Below are 19,919 nucleotides of genomic sequence, written 5' to 3' on the forward strand. Positions count from 1 at the left end.
TGGCCATCAAGGTCACTTTTGGTGTTTTTCCATCAGCCCCGTCTAAAAAAAAGTAAAAACGGCCGCTAACAAACTAACTGCCTTTGTGATATATAACAGCAGAGAACATACTGAGGCATCTTAAAGGGCATAGTTCACCCAAAATGAATAAATTTCACTCATCACACTGCAAAAACTCAAAATCTGTCCAAGAATATTTGTTTTATTTCTTGTCAAAATGTCTAATTTCTAGTCAAAACTAATCTCTTTCCACTTAAAATAAGACTCGTGACCTAAAAATTCACTTGTTTTTAGATCATTTTCACTTGTTTCAAACAAATTTTCAATTGAAATAAGTAGAAAAATCTGCCAGTGAAAGCAAGTTTTTTGAGCTTGTAATAAGAAAGAAAAACTTGCTCCACTGTCAGATTTTTCTACTTATTTCAAGTGGAAATCTGCTTGAAAGAAGTAAAAAGTGTCTAAAAACAAGCTACTTTTTATGTGAGGAGTCTTATTTTAAGTAGAATGAGATTTGTTTTGACTAGAAATAAGACATTTTGAGTAGAAATAAGACAAATATTCTTGATTAGATTTTGAGTTTTTGCAGTGTATCTACTCAGCCTCATGTGGACTAAGGGCTGGGAGAAGTTTCAGAGTCCTCCGTGTCTTCTCTGAGTTACAGGGGGTCTCGGCGTAGCAGTGCATGTCCATATAACGGTTGCAAATGGATACCAACTGTCTTCATAACAAAAAGACACACCAAAAAACATCCAAATACCTCCATGCTGCTCGTATGTAATGTCCGTCTTGTATTGAAGCCGCGAAATGCAAAATTGTCCGCTACAAACAAGCTTGAAATATAGACTTATTTAATTTTTTTTGGGACAATTTCTCATGTTGGGGCTTCAATACAAGACGGACATTACATACGAGCAGCATGGAGGTATTTGGATGTTTTTTGGTGTGTCTTTTTGTTACGAAGACAGTTGGTATCCATTTGCAACCGTTATATGGACATGCACTGCTACGCCGAGACCCCCTGTAACTCAGAGAAGCCACGGAGGACTCTGAAACTTCTCCCAGCCCTTAGTCCACATGAGGGGGAGTAGATATAGATAATGAGTGAAATTTGAATTTTGGGTGAACTGTCCCTTTAATGTGACATCTCTGGACTGTTACTGAAATACCTCTGGAGACACGAAGATGAATGAAATAATACAAAATATTTAAAAAGAAAAAAAAAGAAGAAGTTGTTCCAAAAGCTGCATCCGTCTGAGGTATTTGTTGTTTGTATGGTGGAGCCCCCCCCTGCCTCCCTTTACGTCATATACAGCTTAAAGGGATAGTTCAACATTTTGGCAAATTGGGCCCATTGCCATAATCCCTATAGTCATAGCAGTAGGTTCTGTTCGTTACCTTTAATTGTCGGTGCATGTGCTATTTTTTGAGGTTTGCCGGAAAACCAGCAGCGGTTTTGCATGAATTTCCCTCTAAAACAACTCTGTCTGGTAACATTGTGTTATTATCTCATAGCGTGGTGAATGTGCAGGTCACAACTTGTCCACCAGAGCGTTGTGGAGTTGTTGGATTGTGTATTTGATGAGTTTTAATGAGGGAAACCAAGAAATCCCATCATGAGCCTCCGTAGCGTAGCTCTGAGCAGCTCACGGCTCTGCTCCGCCGTTCTAAAAAACAGCTTGCACCGACAATTAAAGGTACAATTAAACCTACTGCTATGACTATAGGGATTATGGCAATGGGCCAATTTGCCAAAAATGTTGAACTATCCCTTTAAATCCACACATCCTGCTTCAAAACACTTCAGAACTGTGAATATAAACTTCAACGTGGCCGCTGCTTCTCTTTCTGTCTCCGAATGGATCGTTTCCCTCGGCGTCTCCGCGCCCGCTTGTCCTCGTTGAGAGAGCGTTGCCGTCGACGACGAGGAGGAGAGACGGTGACGCCACACAGCCGACGTGTTGAGCAGATGAGTGGAGAGGAAAAGCGTCGATCAGGACAACTGCAGCCAGTTGATATCATCTGACCTGTCAGAGGGGGGGGGGAGAGAGCGATTTTATGATTTCTCATATCTTGAGTTTTGCAGTGTTTTACAGTAAAAACGCAGGAAGTCATTTTTAAATTAAATATCTGACATCTGATCCTGTTGGCCACTTGGGGTCAGTGAAAACAACTTAAAGGACAATTTCCGTTTTTTACAACCTGGACCTTATTTCTAGCATAAAATACGATCATTTACTCACCCAGATAACTTTGGTGTCATTTGGAGTCGTTTTGACGAAATTAGCCCCAGTGGAGCGGCGCGTATATCCGTATAATGCGAGAACACGGGGCAGCGCAATGCAGCCTCTAAATAACACATTATCCGCCGCAAAACTCGTTTATTTCGCCAATATTTAGTTCTGATAGGCTAGTGCTATTCCCCTCTGAGTCCGGGGTTAGCTGTTATCAACATCCGGGGTCTGTAGGTTGACCTACTGACCTCTGACCTGGATGATGTCATCTCTGAGCGCCGCCCGGCTCATTCTGATAATAATCATTCCGCTTCGGCATTCGGGTCCATTTTTATCTCAACTAGCCGGAGCTTTAGTGAGTCCAGGTTGAGGAGAGGAAGCCTGTGGAAGCTGAACTTCATCCAGCTGCTCATTTTGTTCTGACAAGTCAGAAACACGCAGAAACGAACCGTAGCGTTAGCGGTAGCAAGTTAGCCGCGCCGGGCAGCGGTCGGAGATGACATCATCCAGATCAGAGGTTAGTAGTCAACCTACAGACCCCGGATGTTGATAACAGCTAACCCCGGACTCAGAGGGGAATAGCACTAGTGTATCATAACAAAATATTGGCGAAATAAACAAGTTTTGCAGGGGATAATGTGTTATTTAGAGGCTGCATTGCGTGCCCCGTGTTCTCGCATTATACGGATATACGCGCCGCTCCACTGGGGCTAATTTCGTCAAAACAACTCCAAATGACACCAAAGTTATCTGGATGAGTAAAATGATCGTATTTTATGCTAGAAATAAGGTCCAGATTGTAAAAAACGGAAATTATCCTTTAGCGAACCGTTGCTTATTCATCTACACATCCAGCAGTCGACTTAGGACCAGCATTTAAACTCCTTTTAGCTCAGGTTTTGGTCTCTACCGACTAGGGATGTCACGATTTTACATTTTCTTGGTGCGATTATTGTCAGAGAAATAATCACGGTACTACGATTATCAAGATTATTATGCATTAATTAATTTCACAACACAATGAATGTGTAAAAAGTCAAAATATAATTACATTACTCATTGTTTACACAAAATATTTCAAGTATCTATTAATATAGGACCAATTATTAACCCCGAGGGGAAATGTTTGAAATATTCAGGTCATAAATTGTTATCTATACCAAATGCTTACGTTGATTTCAATGGTTTTTTTTTTTGTTTTGGTTTTTTTTAATTAAAAACGACAGGCTAACATTTAAATTCCTACCAATTTAATGTTACGTTAGTTAAATGGACCAGTATCTGTGCATTTACCTTTATTTTTGCTGCACATCTGCCGATAACGTTCCAATATCATCTTTTTGGGAAAGTGACGGTATTTAGTAATTTTTTACGATTAATTAATTGTGGCGTTTAATATCTGTTAGCTATTTGCTAACTACAATGTATATTTACTGTCCGGTGTTTTTTTTTTACAGTCTCTTCTCAAAGAATTGACCTGTATTTTTCTATTTCCCAACACCTTGTACAGTAGTGTGTCATCATTTCTTGTGTATACAGCAGTTCCCATACAGCAAAAAGAAAGAAAGAAAGAAAGAAAGAAAGAAAGAAAGAAAGAAAGAAAGAAAGAAAGAAAGAAAAACAATGTTCATACTGAGCCTCTGTCTTCGTGATGACTTTTCCTGCTGCAAATCTCTCAGCTACTGCAGACGCAGCTGGGTCGTAGTTCAGGCTCGCTGCCGCTATGACTTCATCGTTCCTATGCAAAACAGGTAGATAAATTAAAATAAAAAATCAACACATATTTGCATTTGTATTTCAAATCAAAAGGTGTTTAGTTTGTTCAGTTTGATTTTTTCCTCTTGCTTACTTGATGTACAGTGCCAGGAACTTCCTGTCTTCAAACTTTCCTTTCATCACAATCTCAGTGTATCCCTCCCCGTAGCCTGCACACAACCATGAAATATGTTTAATATAGTTAAACATATTTAGTTTAGAGAGTTTGGAGTTAGACATTAGGTCCATATCATTCATTCCTACATTTTATTCTCTGTACCTGCACATTAGAGGTAGTTGTTTGTGTCCAATCATGCTGCAACAACCTCAGTCATGTGACTATAAAAGCCTCTAACTGGGGCTGCACTCAGCATTATGGGTTTTGTGTCATATTGAACAATTGCAATGATATGCACAAACGTGTGTGTGTGTGTGTGTGTGTGTGTGTGTGTGTGTGTGTGTGTGTGTGTGTGCGTGTGTGTGTGCCCACCTGCATATCGGATGGTTTTACCCACTAGGACGGTCCAATAGTAAGGAACTGTGTTGAGTTCAGTCGGTTTATTCAGCATGTTTAGAGCTGCTATCCTGCCTAAAAAAAAAGAAAACAAGATGTTGTCGAGACAGATATGAAACAAATTAACAAATTAAATATAATAATAACACATAATGAGGGTTTAGCATTGTATTTGTCAGTAATCTGTATCTAGAGCTGCTAGAGCTAAACATGTACAGTATCATTGCTCCTTTGTTTTTATATTAAATATGAATATTTTTTAAATCAAATGAAACTGTGTAAGGGTTTATATCTTTCTACCTGATAAACATATACAGTACAGCTCTGGAAAAAAATTAAGAGACCACTTCAAAATGATCAGTTCCTCTGGTTTTACTATTCATAGCTATGTGTTTGGGAGACATTTTGTCAGTAGGTTATAGAATGAAACAAAAGTGTTCATTTTACTCAAATTGGAAATAAAAATATTGTAATTTAGAGCATTTATTTATTTGCAGAAAATGGCAACATCTTGTGTTTTCAGACCTTGTATAATGCAAAGAAAACAAGTCCATATTCATTTTAAAACAACACAACACTACTTTTTAAACTTAGGAAGAGTTTAGAAATCAAAGTTGGTGGAATAATCCCAATTTTTAACAGTTTATTTATTTATAATCTTTCTTCCTCATTAAATATGATTTGGTTCAGGTGATCAGCTAAGTAGAGTGAGGTTCAGTAGACACTGGAATCAATGGCTGCCACACATGTAGAGATAAGGCTGATTTATTAAAGGGATAGTTCACCCAAAATTCAAATTTCACTCATTATCTCCTCCCCCTCATGTGGACTAAGGGCTGGGAGAAGTTTCAGAGTCCTCCGTGGCTTCTCTGAGTTACAGCGGGGCTCCGTGCAGCAGTATTTGTCCATATAATGGTTGTGAATGGATACCACTTTTCTTCGGCCAAAAAGACACACCAAAAAACATCCATGCTGCTCGTATGTAATGTCCGTCTTGTATTGAAGCCCCGACATGAGAAATTGTTCCAAAAAAAATTAAATAAGTCTATATTTTAAGCTTGTTTGTAGCGGAAGCTCCCAGTGTCTCAGTTCACTGCTCTTCCTGTGTCAGTGCAAATCACCAGCGGAATAATTTCTCATGTCGGGGCTTCAATACAAGACGGACATTACAGACGAGCAGCATGGAGGTATTTGGATGTTTTTTGGTGTGTCTTTTTGTTACGAAGAAAAGTGAGCTCCATTCACAACCATTATATGGACAAATACTGCTGCACGGACCCCCCCCCTGTAACTCAGAGAAGCCACGGAGGACTCTGAAACTTCTCCCAGCCCTTATTAGTCGACATGAGGGTGAGTAGATAATGAGTGAAATTTGAATTTTGGGTGAACTATCCCTTTAAGAACATTTTGGAGTGGTCTCTTTATTTTTTCCAGAGCTGTATACACTATATCATAATAAATCAGGTGTGTTTGTGTATCACAGTGCAGCACCAGGCAGCTGTGTGTGTGGCCACGTTTACATTGTTACTACATTACATTACATTACGTTACCATGTGCTTGTGCCATCTGCCAGTGGCCGATGTTGACCAGCCGGTCGTTGGCCATGGCCAGGGGGAAGGTGGCCAGGTCGCCGCCGCAGAACACATCAGGGACGTTGGTGCGCATGAACTGCAGGAGAGAGTCACACACACACACACACACACACACACACACACACACAGAACTGACCGTCAAACCAAAACCCTAACCCCCTGAAACACGAGCCACACCGCAGTCTCACATAACATACAGTACAGTATGTATTGGATTCTTCGTCCATATTTACATAATGTGATGTTATTTTAAGATTTTGTTACCACCAGTAATAAATATGCTGCAAAAAATAAATAATAAAGGAAGAATGTGAGACAATATTTAATTAATATTAGTATTATTACATAGAGGAGAGCAAATGTGAGGGTTAAAGAAGAGATGAGACAGTGATGTTGGTGTGTTAAGACTGAAGACAGAGAACACTGCAAAAACGCAAAATCTTTCCAAGAATATTTGTCTTATTTCTGGTCAAAATATCTCATTCCACTTAAAATAAGACTCAAATCAACTTGTTTTTAGATCATTTTCACTTGTTTTCAAACAAATTTTCACTTGAAATAAGTAGAAAAATCTGCCAGTGAAAGCAAGTTTTTTGTGCTTGTAATAAGGAAGAAAAACTTGCTCCACTGTCAGATTTTTCTACTTATTTCAAGTGAAAATATGCTTGAAAGAAGTAAAAAGTGTCTAAAAACAAGCTACTTTTTAATGTGATGTTTCTTATTTTAAGTATAATGAGATTTGTTTTGACTAGAAATGACATTTTGACTAGAAATAAGACAAATATTCTTGGTAAGATATTTGAGTTTTTGCAGAGAACGAGCTCAGGAGAAGAGCAGGTTATTGGCTGACCTTGTCGACGAGCACAAAGTTTTTTTTATCCATCTTTATCTTCGTGTCCTTCAGGAACTCTGAGTTTGGCATGATCCCTGGAGGACAGAGACAGAGGACAAACATGACTGAGTAGTTTGCGTGTCATTAATAATAATAAACAGAATACAGTGGGGAAAAAAGGTTTAAAGCAAAAATCTGGTGGAATACAGTACATCTTCATCTTCAAAATGTCTGCATTGCACTTACCAATACCAACGATCAAGACGTCAGCTGGGATAACTTTTCCACTTTTCAGCACAACCTCCTTAACCTTAATTGAAGAAGAGGACAGAATTAATTACCAATTCATTACCAATCCACCATAGAAAACTGCACAAGCATAAATTCATTTAAGAAACAAATAATTCACTTTCTATTGGCCCAGTTGAGCAATGCATAATCCACTTTTTTTTCCATCACCTTAGATTTTCTCTCTCTCTTTACTAATTGTTTTATGTTGTTCTTCACATTACTGTAAATTAAATTTATGTTGAATGTTTATCTTGAATTTTCACACAATATTGATTTTCTTTCTTTCTCTCTCTTTTTAATTGTTTTATGTTGTTTTTTTCATTACTGTAAATTAAATTCATGTTGAATGTCTGTCTTTAGGAGGACCACTTGACAAGCCCTTAGGTGTTTTTTTGGTTTCTCCTGCACATTTGCCTTATCTACTGTATACTTATATCTTTTATGTGCTAATAAAATACAATACAATACAATACAATTTGGGCTGTGAGTGACGAAAACAAACCGACGGCCATCTTTTTCCCACCGTACCTTTCCTTCCACACCTTTGACCTCGGTCACGTTGTCGTTCATGTAGAATCTGATGTTTTGCTCCTTCAGCATCTGCAGCGACAGCAGAGTTTCAAATATATAATCAGCTGAACATGTAGAGAAGTCATGTGAGGACTCTCTCTTTTCTTTTTCTTTCTTTTTTTTGTTTTGTTTTTTACCGTCATGGTGAGTTTGCCGATTTCAGGGCCCAGCGTGTTCTGGTACGGCAGCTCACTGCTGCCGATCACTGTGATACTGGAGGCTTTGTCTATCAAATAAGATGCAACTTCCATACCTGAAAAAACACAATAACATGATATTCAAGTGAAAAAATTAAATAAGTATAGAGTCCCAAAGGTGACAAAAAAAGTCTACACATCAATAACTTATACAGTTCTTTAGTTTATTACACAGAATTATAGTTTTCATCCAATGACTGCCCTGAATGAACATTTTAATGTATGTCTATTCCACTATTCCTCTACTACTTACAATGAAAATGGGAAATGTTGCATGAAAGATAAATAAATAAATGTTCATAATACAATATATTCGATTGATTTCTCTAAGAGTGTTATATATTGATGCAGTTGGTTGAATTTTCATATGTTTTATTTGATTATCCATTTGGTTCAGGCCAGGGGTGTTAATAACCGGCCCGTTAGCCCTTGGGATGAATTTGCTATGTATGAAAATTACAAAGAAGACAGGAGAGGCATAATATCGTTCAAATTTCAGGTTGTTCGTAATGTTTTGTGAAGGGATTATTCATTAAATGTAAACATCTTTATAATGTAATTGTACTTCTTTGCACTAAAACAAAGGGAAAAGTTTAGAGTTCTTGTTATTTAAAGGTCATTATGCTGTTGATGTTACTCAAATTGTGCTGTATGTGGCGCCTGAACTAAAATGAGTTTGATGCCTCTTGTTTAGGCCAATGAAAACTTATAAATTATTTCTGCATTTCTCATTTAAACAAACCATCACATTATATCTGATGTTATGTCGTTTCGGCGTCACATTACCAACAAACGAGGTTCCCACGAGGACGACGTTGCAGCCCAGACAGGCTGCGTGGATTTGCCGGGCGTCCTCCGGCGTCTCCAGCATCTTCACGTTGTCCAGCTTCATGCCCTGCATGTCCAGACCCTTCGCTCTAAAGGACAGGCAGTGACTCAATGACTCTGTTCATCAGCAACGTAACGCAACAGTGAACACTTTATTTACTTCCTGTACTGACACCTTGGTTTTACAAATTCCCAGTATCAGGACAAAATTGGGGAAGACTGCCTTTCAGTTTTATGCCCCCCAAAAGTGGAAAAACCTACAAAACTGTCTGAAACTGGATCATCTTATTTCCTTAGATAGTTTTAAAAACGTTTTATCAAATGTTTTACAACCTGTATGTAATTGTGGATCATGACCTTGATGAATTTGTATATTGTATAATTGTGTTTTTGTAATCAGGGCGTCATTGAAAAAGAGAGCTCGCTCTCAATTGACCTTCCCTGAATAAATAAAGGAGAAATTAAATGAAAATGAAAAAAAAAACAAAAAACGTAGGACACAGTAAAGACACCTGCTGCTGCTGGTCACAGTCCAGATGTATTACAATGAATTTCTAGTTTATACTTTAAAAGCAGTGTTCATGATGAAATCTAAGTTTACACTTGATGAACTCATAGTTTTGGTTCTTTCTGCAGGTTTTTTTGAGGTTCATCTACCATCGTTTCTTTAACATTTAGAAAATGGATTTTACAGTCTTTGATCTAAGGGTTAGTGTTGGGGAAACAACTAGGAAACAGGGCTCTAATGAGAAATCGATAACTGCAACAGAGTTGTTCTGAGCTGTTTGGAGCCTCCAGACAAACTGAATGCATTTCCTGATTTTGTTTGAGTTCCCCTAACTTCAAAAATGTTTTTGCATCCACAACTTTTTTGTACTTCTTCTTTTTTACTTCGCAATGTCACTTTACCAAACAAGTATTTTTGGTGATTTATTTCTGATTGTCCAAAATCCCATTTGATTTCACTGTCTGTTTCAGATACAGGACAATATAAATGAGGACTAACCAAAACAGCTTTTTAGCAACCATTGCACTGAATAATGTGATGCAATTAGGCAGTTTTCTTTTTTCAGTAAGGGGATGTGCAAGAGGTGGAATCAAATATGTTTTATTCTTTTATCTTATTTATCTGTCTTTATATCTTTTCTCTGTCTTTATATCTGCTTTTATTTTTCTGCACTCACTGCAGAGGATGCACCTCAATTTCATTGTTGTGGAAATGGCAATGACAATGAAGTGTGGGAAAAAAAAAAAAAATGATGTGCACATTTGTCCTGCAAGCGCACACACATACACACACAGAGTATCAGTGTGTGTTTTTGTCTGTACTAGCAATGTCACAATAATAGATTTCTTTGGTACGATTATTGTCAGAGAAATAATCACGGTATTACGATTATCATGATTATTATGCATTAATTAATTTCACAACACTATTAATGTGTAAAATCAAATATAGTTAAATGTTTACGTTAATTTTAATCTTTTTTTTTTAATTACAAATGACTCTCTAGCATTTAAATTCCTACCAATTCAATCCTACGTTAGTTAAATGGACCAGTATCTGTGCATTTACCTTTACTTTGGTGCACATCTGCCCACACGGTTCATACATAATCTTTTTTTGGAAAGTGACGGTATTTAGGAATCTTTGCGATCGATTAATTGTGGCGTTTAATACCACGATTAATTGTGAAAACAAGTAATTGTGACATGACATCCCTAGTCCGTATACCTGCAGCCTGTTGAGATGAGCAGCTGGTCGTAGCTCTGCACCGATCCATCGTCGAAGGTGACGGTCTTCTTGTCCGTGTCCACCGACAGCGCCTGGAGGCAGAGCCACAGAAACACACAGAGTTTCAGTTCACATTGTTCACATTGTGACTGAGACAGAGATTCAATTTAAATACAATCACAAGGATCAAGTCTTTTTTTTTTTTTTAATGGGAACAGGCATATACAATGTATAAACCGACAATACACTGACCAATAAACAAACAGACAGAAGACAAAAGACAGAGCAGACTCAACAACATAACAAAGACATGACCAAAACAGGACAGACACAAGAAAATAAAACAAAACAAAACAAAAAAACAAAACAACAACAAAAAAAAGGATGTGAAACTACTAAAATTAAATTAACAGTAACTACTTTGTATACCTTCACTCAAAAGTAAGTTTTTCCCATTTTTTGTTATGCATTTCTATCTTGTCTTGATTGGATGCGATAATTCTTTCCAAAATAAATTGGCGTCGCACTTTATTTCTAAAAAAAACCAAATTCAAAAGTGTTTTTGTTTGGGTCTTAAAAATAAATATTTTCCCCAAAAGGATGATCGTGTTCACAATCTGTGAGCAGTTTACCTCCAGTACTCCCAACAAAATATTTAATGGTGTAAATTCGAAGTGAATATTTTTGGGTCTTTGGGCCACTTTTGAATGTGTAACCAAAATCTGACTACATGTGTACAATAAAAGAATAAATGTAACTGATCCTCCACTTCTTCATTGCAAAATTTACATAATGGAGAGTGGTTAATGTTAAAAAATATTTAATTGTTTATTTGTGGTGGTAATTCTATAGAAAATCTTAATTTGAAAAATTCTAGCATATGAATCAATTGTTCTTGTATAAATGGACCTAAAATAATCTTTCCAGGGAATCAAGGATCAAGGATCGAGTCTTGGTTGTGTCACACAGCAGCAGAGTTTGGAAGGAGAAGGAGACAAACTCACCTCTTTCCTGAGCCACACCTCGATGTCGGCTCTATGGAAGAACTCCATCCTCCTCAGCACGATGCTGTCGCTCTCCACATTCATCACCTGCAACATGATGAACGTGTGTGTGTGCGTGTGTTTGAGTAACGGTTACCAAAATCTACCACACATTCACCATTACAATTCCGGGCAAATTCAACTCGGGGCTGTATTTTCCTGAAGATTTTCAGTTTTTTGATTTGATTTTTTGATTGATTGATTGATTCAGATCCCCATTAGCTATGGCAATGCCAAAGCTATTCTTCCTGGGGTCCATACAACATCTTTACAATGTATCAATGCAATTTATGTCTCATACAATATAATCCATGTTCAAATAAAACATCAAAAACAAAAAAGGTAACACTTTACAACAAGGGTCCCTTAATTAACGTTAGTTAGTACATTATTAAGCATTAATTAACTGTTTACAGATATATTAACAATCATTATTATGCATTACTTAGGGTTAGGAAACACATTAATTTATGTAGCCTATTAGTAAGCAGTTAATTAATGTTTACTACTCAAAGTTAGTTAATAAATTAAAAGTTGAATAATGTAATTAGTTATCATTATGTATGCATTACTCTGCATTAATTAACACATTAGTTTATATATCAATGCTTATAATGTACTAACTAATGTTAATTAAGGGACCCTTATTGTAAAGTGTTACCCAAAAAATAAAGTAAAATAAAATAAAAAATAAAAAATACAAACAGATACACAACACAACAGTACACAGACAATACAAGACAGCTCCCTAGGTCAGTAGTGGTACGCAGAATTTACTTACATATCATAATGTCATATCATAATGTCAATACATGTCTACATATATTATATTTATATTATATATAGTTTAATGTCTCCTGTTTTGCGGTAGTTGTGTCTGTCCCCGCATCGCCATGGCAGCGATGAATGGGAGCGGATTGAAGTTCTTGCTGTTTAGGCTGTTTCCATCCCACAAAGCCACAGACAGCGTCAGACGGAGACTCAAACATGCACCCAGAAGTTTATTTACTTCAAGCAAGTCAAGAGTTGATATTCCTGTGTTTACACTGCAAAAATTCAAAATCTTACCAAGAATAATTGTCTTGTTTCTAGTCAAAATGTCATTTCTAGTCAAAACAAATCTAATTCTACTTAAGTAATAAGAGACTCATCACATTAAAAAGCAGCTTGTTTTTAGACACTTTTTACTTCTTTCAAGCAAATTTTCCACTTTAAATAAGTAGAAAAATCTGACAGTGGATCAAGTTTTTCTTTCTTATTACAAGCAAAAAAAAAAACTTGCTTTCACTGGCAGATTTTTCTACTTATTTCAAGTGAAAATTAGTTTGAAACAAGTGAAAATGATCTAAAAACAAGTTAATTTTTAGGTGATGAGTCTTATTTTAAGTGGAAACAGATTAGTTTTGACTAGAAATTAGACATTTTGACAAGAAATAAGACAAATATTCTTGGAAAGATTTTGAGTTTTTGCAGTGTATGACACCAACGGGAGCTTCCCACTGCACCTGAATACACCGAGCGTCAACTTGGGTCTCGACTCCGCCAGACTTTGAATTAGATCTAGTTTTACAAACATGACGGCTTGTTGAAGTAAATAAACTTCTGGGTGCATGTTTGAGTCTCCATCTGACGCTGTCTGTGGCTTTGAGGGATGGAAACAGCCTAAACAGCAGAACTTACATCCGCTCTCATTCATCATCGGTGCCGTGGCGACGCGGGGACAGACACAACTACCACACAACAGGAGCAATTAAACAGAAAATCTTCAGATTCCTTCTTTTAGACCTGAAATGTTAGGAACATACAGCCCCGAGTTGAATTTGCGCGGAATTGTCCTTTAAGTTAAGTGAAGTTAAGTTTATTGTTGTCATTGTATAAAAACATACACAACGAAATTTTGTTCTGCAGTCTCCTATAGCAGCAAAGAGCTAAGTGTCAATAAATAATTAAGTGTTTGCACACATATAAAGTGCAAAGTGCCAGTGTGTGTGTGTGTGTGTGTGTGTGTGTGTGTGTGTGTGTGTGTGTGTGTGTGTGTTGTGTTGTGTTGTGTTTGTGTTGTGTACCCTGCAGCACCTTGCTGAGTCGGGTTTTGTCGTAAGGTAAAAGCTCGTCTCTGGACACCATGATGATTCTGCCTCCAAAGTTTTCCTGCCGAAGAGTCTCGGCGCAGATCAGTGACGCTGCTCCTGCGCTTACACACACACACACACACACACACACACACACACACACACACACATGAGGAAACATATTAGGACAAACACCTGACATACAGTCTATAACAGTCATTACTATCCATGATTTACCTACGATCTATTTTACCCACCATCACTATGATATTGCAACTATAGCTGTTGATTCTCTACTTGCACATACATTAAGTTTATAAGCAAACACACACACACACACACACACACACACACACACACACACACACTGGTCCACACTCACCTCCTCCCAGCAGCAGAACAGTGTGAGTAACTCCTGGTACTGCAGCTCCCATACTCTTTAATCTTTTTTCCTGCCTGAGAGTCTGAATCACAAGTAAAACATGACGTCACGCGAGGATTAAAATAAATATTGATAAATATTAATGGTCAAGAATTAAAAGAAAAAGAAGGGAAGACATGATAGAAACACTGTTACTCAAACAACCATATAACATTCAGCTGTTTTAGATGCTAAACTACTACGTAGCTCATTAATTTAAGAATGTACTGACAAGCAATGTTCACAAAGATCAATAGGAGTCATTGTATTAGTTTAAAAAATGATAATGATATCCGACAGTTGTTGGAGATCATTGAAAATTACGAGTTGAGTAACAAAAAAGCCTTGATTTTTGTTGGTGATTTAGAAAAAGGCTTTGATTTAAAAAAGAAAAAAAGATGAATTGGGATTTTATTTTGAAAAGCTTAGAAAGCTTTAATTTTGGGAATTTTCATATGCAGCGAAAGGAGAAGAGTTAACGGCTACTCAAACAAGCAGTATGACCTTATTTTCCACATGGACCAAAGCAAATGATGATGTGACTGGAGGCACTATGAGTTTGAGAAGAAGGGGAAAATGAAAAGTTGACCTACTGACCTTTTTGTTTATGGACACGTACACTTTGCTGTTTTGAATTTTGACCTTGAAAAGAGGATAAAGACAAATTAAAATGAAAGAAAAGCTAAACCTCCTGAGGTGAACATCTCTCTGGTCTGTACCTTGTGGCAGGGCAGACAGTCCATGCCGGGGTATTCCTCCAGATCTCCTGTGAGGACGTTGAAGCAGGAACCGTGCCACGGGCAGCGCACGCGGTTCCCTGAAATAAAACCTGCAGATAAAGAAAATAAAATGTAAAAAAATAGTATCATTTCCATAAACCAGACATACTGTATTGCTTTTAATACTTAAATGTTGTCTGTTTTTATTCTTAACTGTTGTAATGCCCCTGATGTTTTAATGCTTTTCTGTGCTTCTTGTGTAATTTTTTGTTTTTTTATTTCCTGTACAGTGTCTTTAAGTTCTTGAAAAGTGCTTTATAAATAAAATGTATTATTATTATTATTATTATTATTATTATTATTATTATTATTATTATTATTATTATATTAGGGGCCCAGGAAGGGCTAGAGCTTGTCTGAAGGTGGCCCCCACACAATATTTTGTTTAGGACATCAATGCAGTTTCATTGCAGTGATGCAAAGAATTATAAAATAAAATGACAACAGAGAAACACAAAATAAGCGGAAAGACAAGCAAAAGAAAACAAAGAGTCCAAAAACAAACCTAAAGTGGAACAAAATGACAAAAAAGACGCACACACAGCAAAAAAAAAGAAAAAAGAGTGCTTTGACATGTTTGCACCCAGGGCGCAATTATCTCATTGTGCACTGCAAAAACTCAAAATCTTACCAAGAATATTTGTCTTATTTCTAGTCAAAATGTCACTTCTAGTCAAAACAAATCAAATTATACTCAAAATAAGACTCATCACATTAAAAAATTATCTTGTTTTTAGACACTTTTTATTTCTTTCAAGCATATTTTCACTTGAAATAACTAGAAAAATCTGACAGTGGATCGAGTTTTTCTTTCTTATTACAAGCACAAGAAACTTGCTTTCACTGGCAGATTCTTCTACTTATTTCAAGTGAAAATTTGTCTGAAACAAGTGAAAATTATCTAAAAACAAGTAAATTTTTAGGTGATGAGTCTTATTTTAAGTGGAAAGAGTTTAGTTTTGACTAGAAATGAGACATTTTGACAAGAAATAAGACAAATATTCTTGGAAAGATTTTGAGTTTTTGCAGTGTGAGTTCATGATCATTTGAAGACAAACTATTATAAATGAAAATGGACGACCAAGGTAGAATAATGAAATATGCAATGTACGTATATTGATGAAATATATCAATATACCTGATCAACTATGTATATGTCACAACCTCCTCCTGTGTCCTTACCTTTGCTGAGAGGAGCCCCGTAGTGTGTACACTGGTTGCCAAGGGCGCTGTATTTGCCATCGCTGCGTGTTAACAAGACACTGTGATGTTCCACTTCGACCTCCATCATCCTGAGATCACACACACACACACACACACACATACACACACACGGATGATGTAATAACTTAAATATCAGTACACAAACATTCAATATATCACTTTTCTTCACTATAACCTTTATAAGTCACTGTAATATAGTTGGTTATACAGTAAGTCTGTGTGATCAGGGTTTATACAGGAATCTTGAAGTTAATTCTAAAACCTTTTTAAGACTTTTTCAAGACCTTCTCAATATTTTTAATACCTCACCACCACTTCAAGCTGTAACCGTTTACATCAGTGACACTTTTAACTTAACAGTTTTAGTTTGTGATAAAGACTGTAGACCACTATGATGCTACAGAATTCAAAATAGGCTGCAGGATAATAAATCAAAGGCAAAGTTTATCAAAAAAAAAAACATTGCTCAACTCTCAAAAAACAAAAAAAAACTATCTTCTTTTCTTTTTTTATGTACCAGTTCATCTTTGTTTTTTAAAAATGAATAAATTCACACACTTTCACAATGTTTTTTAGGACTCAAACTCTTGGACAGCTAATTCAGAAAAAATACCTTCAAAATTTAAGACTTTATAAAGTCGTGAAAAGACTTTTTAATACTTTTTAAGGGTCTTAATTTTCCCAAAATTGATTTATCACCTTTTAATACTATTCAAGACCCCGCGGATACCCTGGTGATAGTACAATACATTATACTTATAAAGCATGCATTAAATTAAATGTTATTCAAAAGGTGAACTGGTAACACTTTACAATAAGTACACAGCTTTAGTTAAGCCTTAATAAGAGTTCATTTGCAAAAGCAGATAACTAAAACAGACATATCTCAAAAAAAAAGAAAAGTTTTATTGAAAACAACACTATGCAAAGAATAATTACAAAGCCTCAGCTCATTTTTTTTCAAAATGTCACTTATCTGCTTTTGCAAATGGGCTCTTCAAATACTGGATTCTTCATTTATAATGCATGAGTTTGCAGTTTATAAACACAGTGCTTATCATGGAAGAGTAAAACATGTTTAACTGTGTTTATAAACTACATACTAATGAGTATTCATGTGTTATAAATGATGAATTCAGTATTTAATGCTTGAACTTGAAAGATTTTATACAAGTGTGATCTCTGCTTTGTAAACCTGAAGGATCAATGAGCTTTATACTTGATAATAACTCTGTTGAAAGTTTGTCTCTATAGGAATGGACATATCTGTCGGTCGCTCCACCACTGAACTGTTTCAATAACTATCTGACAGATTAGCATGAAGCTTTTGTGCAGACATTCATGTTGAGGCCTCCATGAGGTTCACCTTTACACGTTTAAATCAGATATCTTGACTTAATATAATTTCAATAAAATCTCTTTTAGTCATCTAGTGCCACCATCAGCTCATAGTTTCAGTTTCTGCACCTACTTTAACATACTGGTACTCAAAACCATTGTCATTGCAGTTGCGCTTCATATTTAGCACTTGTCAGCAAATGACAGCAGCATGCTACATGTAATATGCTAAACTAGTTGCTGGCTATTATTTTTGATAAACAGCTGTTAAACACCAGCATGCTAACTCAAGTCTAGGTGCAGCAATGAGCTGATAGAGCCTGACTGCAGACTTAGGTCTATTAAAATCAATGGTTTATGGATAGAAATAGTTTTAAGGCCATGTGACACTGTGAATCATGGCTTCCTATACTGTGACAATCTGATTAATGCATTAAAGCCTTTAGAGCCTACTGTACACTTTATATGTCTATTACTTTAGAGCCAATACTATGAGTAAAAAAAATGTCCTAATTTGTGAATAAAAGCAGTTTTAGCCGGTTGCCAGATTGTGAACATCCCCCCCTTTCTCTCCTCCTTACTGTCCGTCCTGCAGGTCTGACTCCAGACACACCATGGCCGTCAGCTCCTCTGATGTGTCGTCTGGGTCCGAGTCTGGAAACTCTTCTTGGCCTGAACACACACACAAAAACACACACACACACGTTTCAAATGAAGCATAATTTTCTTAAAAGTGTCTAAATGAACCAGAGTGTGTGACGGTGAACTCACGTGGCTTGGTCCCGGACATTTCTCTGGTTCAGTCGTTAACACCACACAGATGCACAAACCTCCTCACGACACATGAAAAAAGTCCGTCGGGAGAAGTTTTCTCTTGAACAGCCGTCTGTCCGCGCTCGCAGTTTGTCTCCTACTCATCAGCTGAATGATGGGATAAGAGTCAGTTTCCACGGCAACCGGTCCATCCCCAACCCTCATCCCTTGTTCCCCCTGACAGGCCGTGAAAAAAGTGGACGATTTGGCTTTGGTGGTGGAAGAAAAAAAAACAAAAAAAAAAAAACGAAACAAAAAACACAAAAACACAAAAAAAAACTACAAGCAAAATCAACCAAAAAGTGTTTTTTTTTGTTGTTTTTCTCCGGACTCGGGTGAATGAGGAGTCTCAGTGATGTCCCTGGTCATGTTCAGCCCTGTTATTTGTCCCAGAGAAAAGCCACCGCGGCCTTTTGTGTTTCACAAACGGCAGCATAGAGCAAAATGCTGACGAGGCAGCAGCCGCTGACACTGAAAGGACACAACTCAACTTCACCTCACAGCCGGAGGTGAAGCCTACATCATACATGCATCGTTTCAGGTTTCAAGATCCGTCAGTGAAAAGCGTCAAGAGTTTTAAAAAAAAAAACGCTATTTGTATTATGGCGTTATAATGTTGTAGCACTTAACCCACAGTTTTAGATTAAAACTCATGATCATGTGGGAGAAAAAAAAAAAGCAGTCTACTTGGTAGGGCCCCATGTCACATGTTTAACTTCTGGTGTGGTTTCATTTCACTAATTATTCAACACAGAGAAACATCACAGATGAGAGGTTCATTCATTTAAAGCCTGAAGACAAACTTTGTGTCTCAGAAATGTGTTTTTTCCACTGAGGAACGATGATAAAATGGACATTTACTTCAGTGTCGCTGATGATTACTCTGTTTTCATAGCATCGTATTGAATGGACACCCACAGATTTTTTTTTTTTTTACTTATTACTCTTACTTGAATACATTTCCAAGACAAATATTTTTACTTTTACTCAAGTTAATTTCTAGGAAGGCTGAAAAGTACTCGTTACTTTCAGGTCTGCTCTTTTTATTTTATTTTAATTTTTTTCTAAAATCCTATTGGACACAAGCTGTGTTTGTCAAAGAAGGAAACCCTAACCCCTAAAAGCAGCACATCAGTGCAGCTGGTTTCAAAGAGTTCATTCTCAGAAACAAGAGTTAAAAGCTCCTTACATTCATGTAGAAAAAATTATAGTCATTCATTGATGTGAAAAATAAGAAATTTACTCTTACTCTTACTTTTACTTAAAGTAAATTTAAAAGCATGTAGTTTTGGATACTTAAGTACCTTTAGAAGCAAGTACTTCTTTACTCTTACTCGAGTAACATGTCGACTGAGCTGCTTTTACTTGTAACGGAGTAAATTTTGACCAGTAGTATTTGTACTCTTACTCAAGTACTGGGGTGGAGTACTCTATCCATCTCTGCCTTCAGTTAAAGAAAGAAAAACCCACAACTGTCACTGAAATAACTTGAAACGGACAAAATCAGACATTGCTTTTGAATTGTGGTTCAACAGAATTATTTTTAAAAACCAAACTAATGAAACTGGCCTGGACTAAAATGATGGTACCTTTAACTTTTACCTTTTGGAGGTAATAATCGCTGCAGTCAGGTGGTTTCTGTAACTCTCAATGAAGCTTCTGCACCTGTCCTTCTCCAGACTG

The 19,919-nt window shown here is 36.7% G+C and overlaps 1 protein-coding gene across 1 annotated transcript; it reads right to left on the reverse strand.

Annotated features, from left to right (window-relative positions):
* Window positions 1-1,897: 1,897 nt before the first annotated feature.
* On the reverse strand, window positions 1,898-18,424 carry aifm5 (apoptosis inducing factor mitochondria associated 5). The gene is made up of 19 exons (XM_085796765.1): window positions 18,195-18,424; window positions 18,005-18,095; window positions 16,044-16,153; window positions 14,802-14,911; window positions 14,680-14,724; window positions 14,044-14,125; window positions 13,666-13,778; window positions 11,551-11,637; window positions 10,547-10,638; window positions 8,770-8,900; window positions 7,924-8,039; window positions 7,745-7,816; window positions 7,172-7,235; window positions 6,944-7,020; window positions 6,052-6,169; window positions 4,477-4,575; window positions 4,081-4,156; window positions 3,865-3,969; window positions 1,898-2,024 (listed from the first exon to the last, which is right to left on the reverse strand). Exons 1-19 carry the CDS (start codon window positions 18,211-18,213, stop codon window positions 1,991-1,993), a joined length of 1,641 nt encoding a protein of 546 aa, XP_085652891.1. The 5' UTR covers window positions 18,214-18,424; the 3' UTR covers window positions 1,898-1,990.
* Window positions 18,425-19,919: the final 1,495 nt, after the last annotated feature.

The sequence above is a fragment of the Trachurus japonicus genome, chromosome 14, assembly GCF_045865225.1.
Source record: "Trachurus japonicus isolate A0001 chromosome 14, Traja_1.0".
NCBI classification, from domain to species: domain Eukaryota; kingdom Metazoa; phylum Chordata; class Actinopteri; order Carangiformes; family Carangidae; genus Trachurus; species Trachurus japonicus.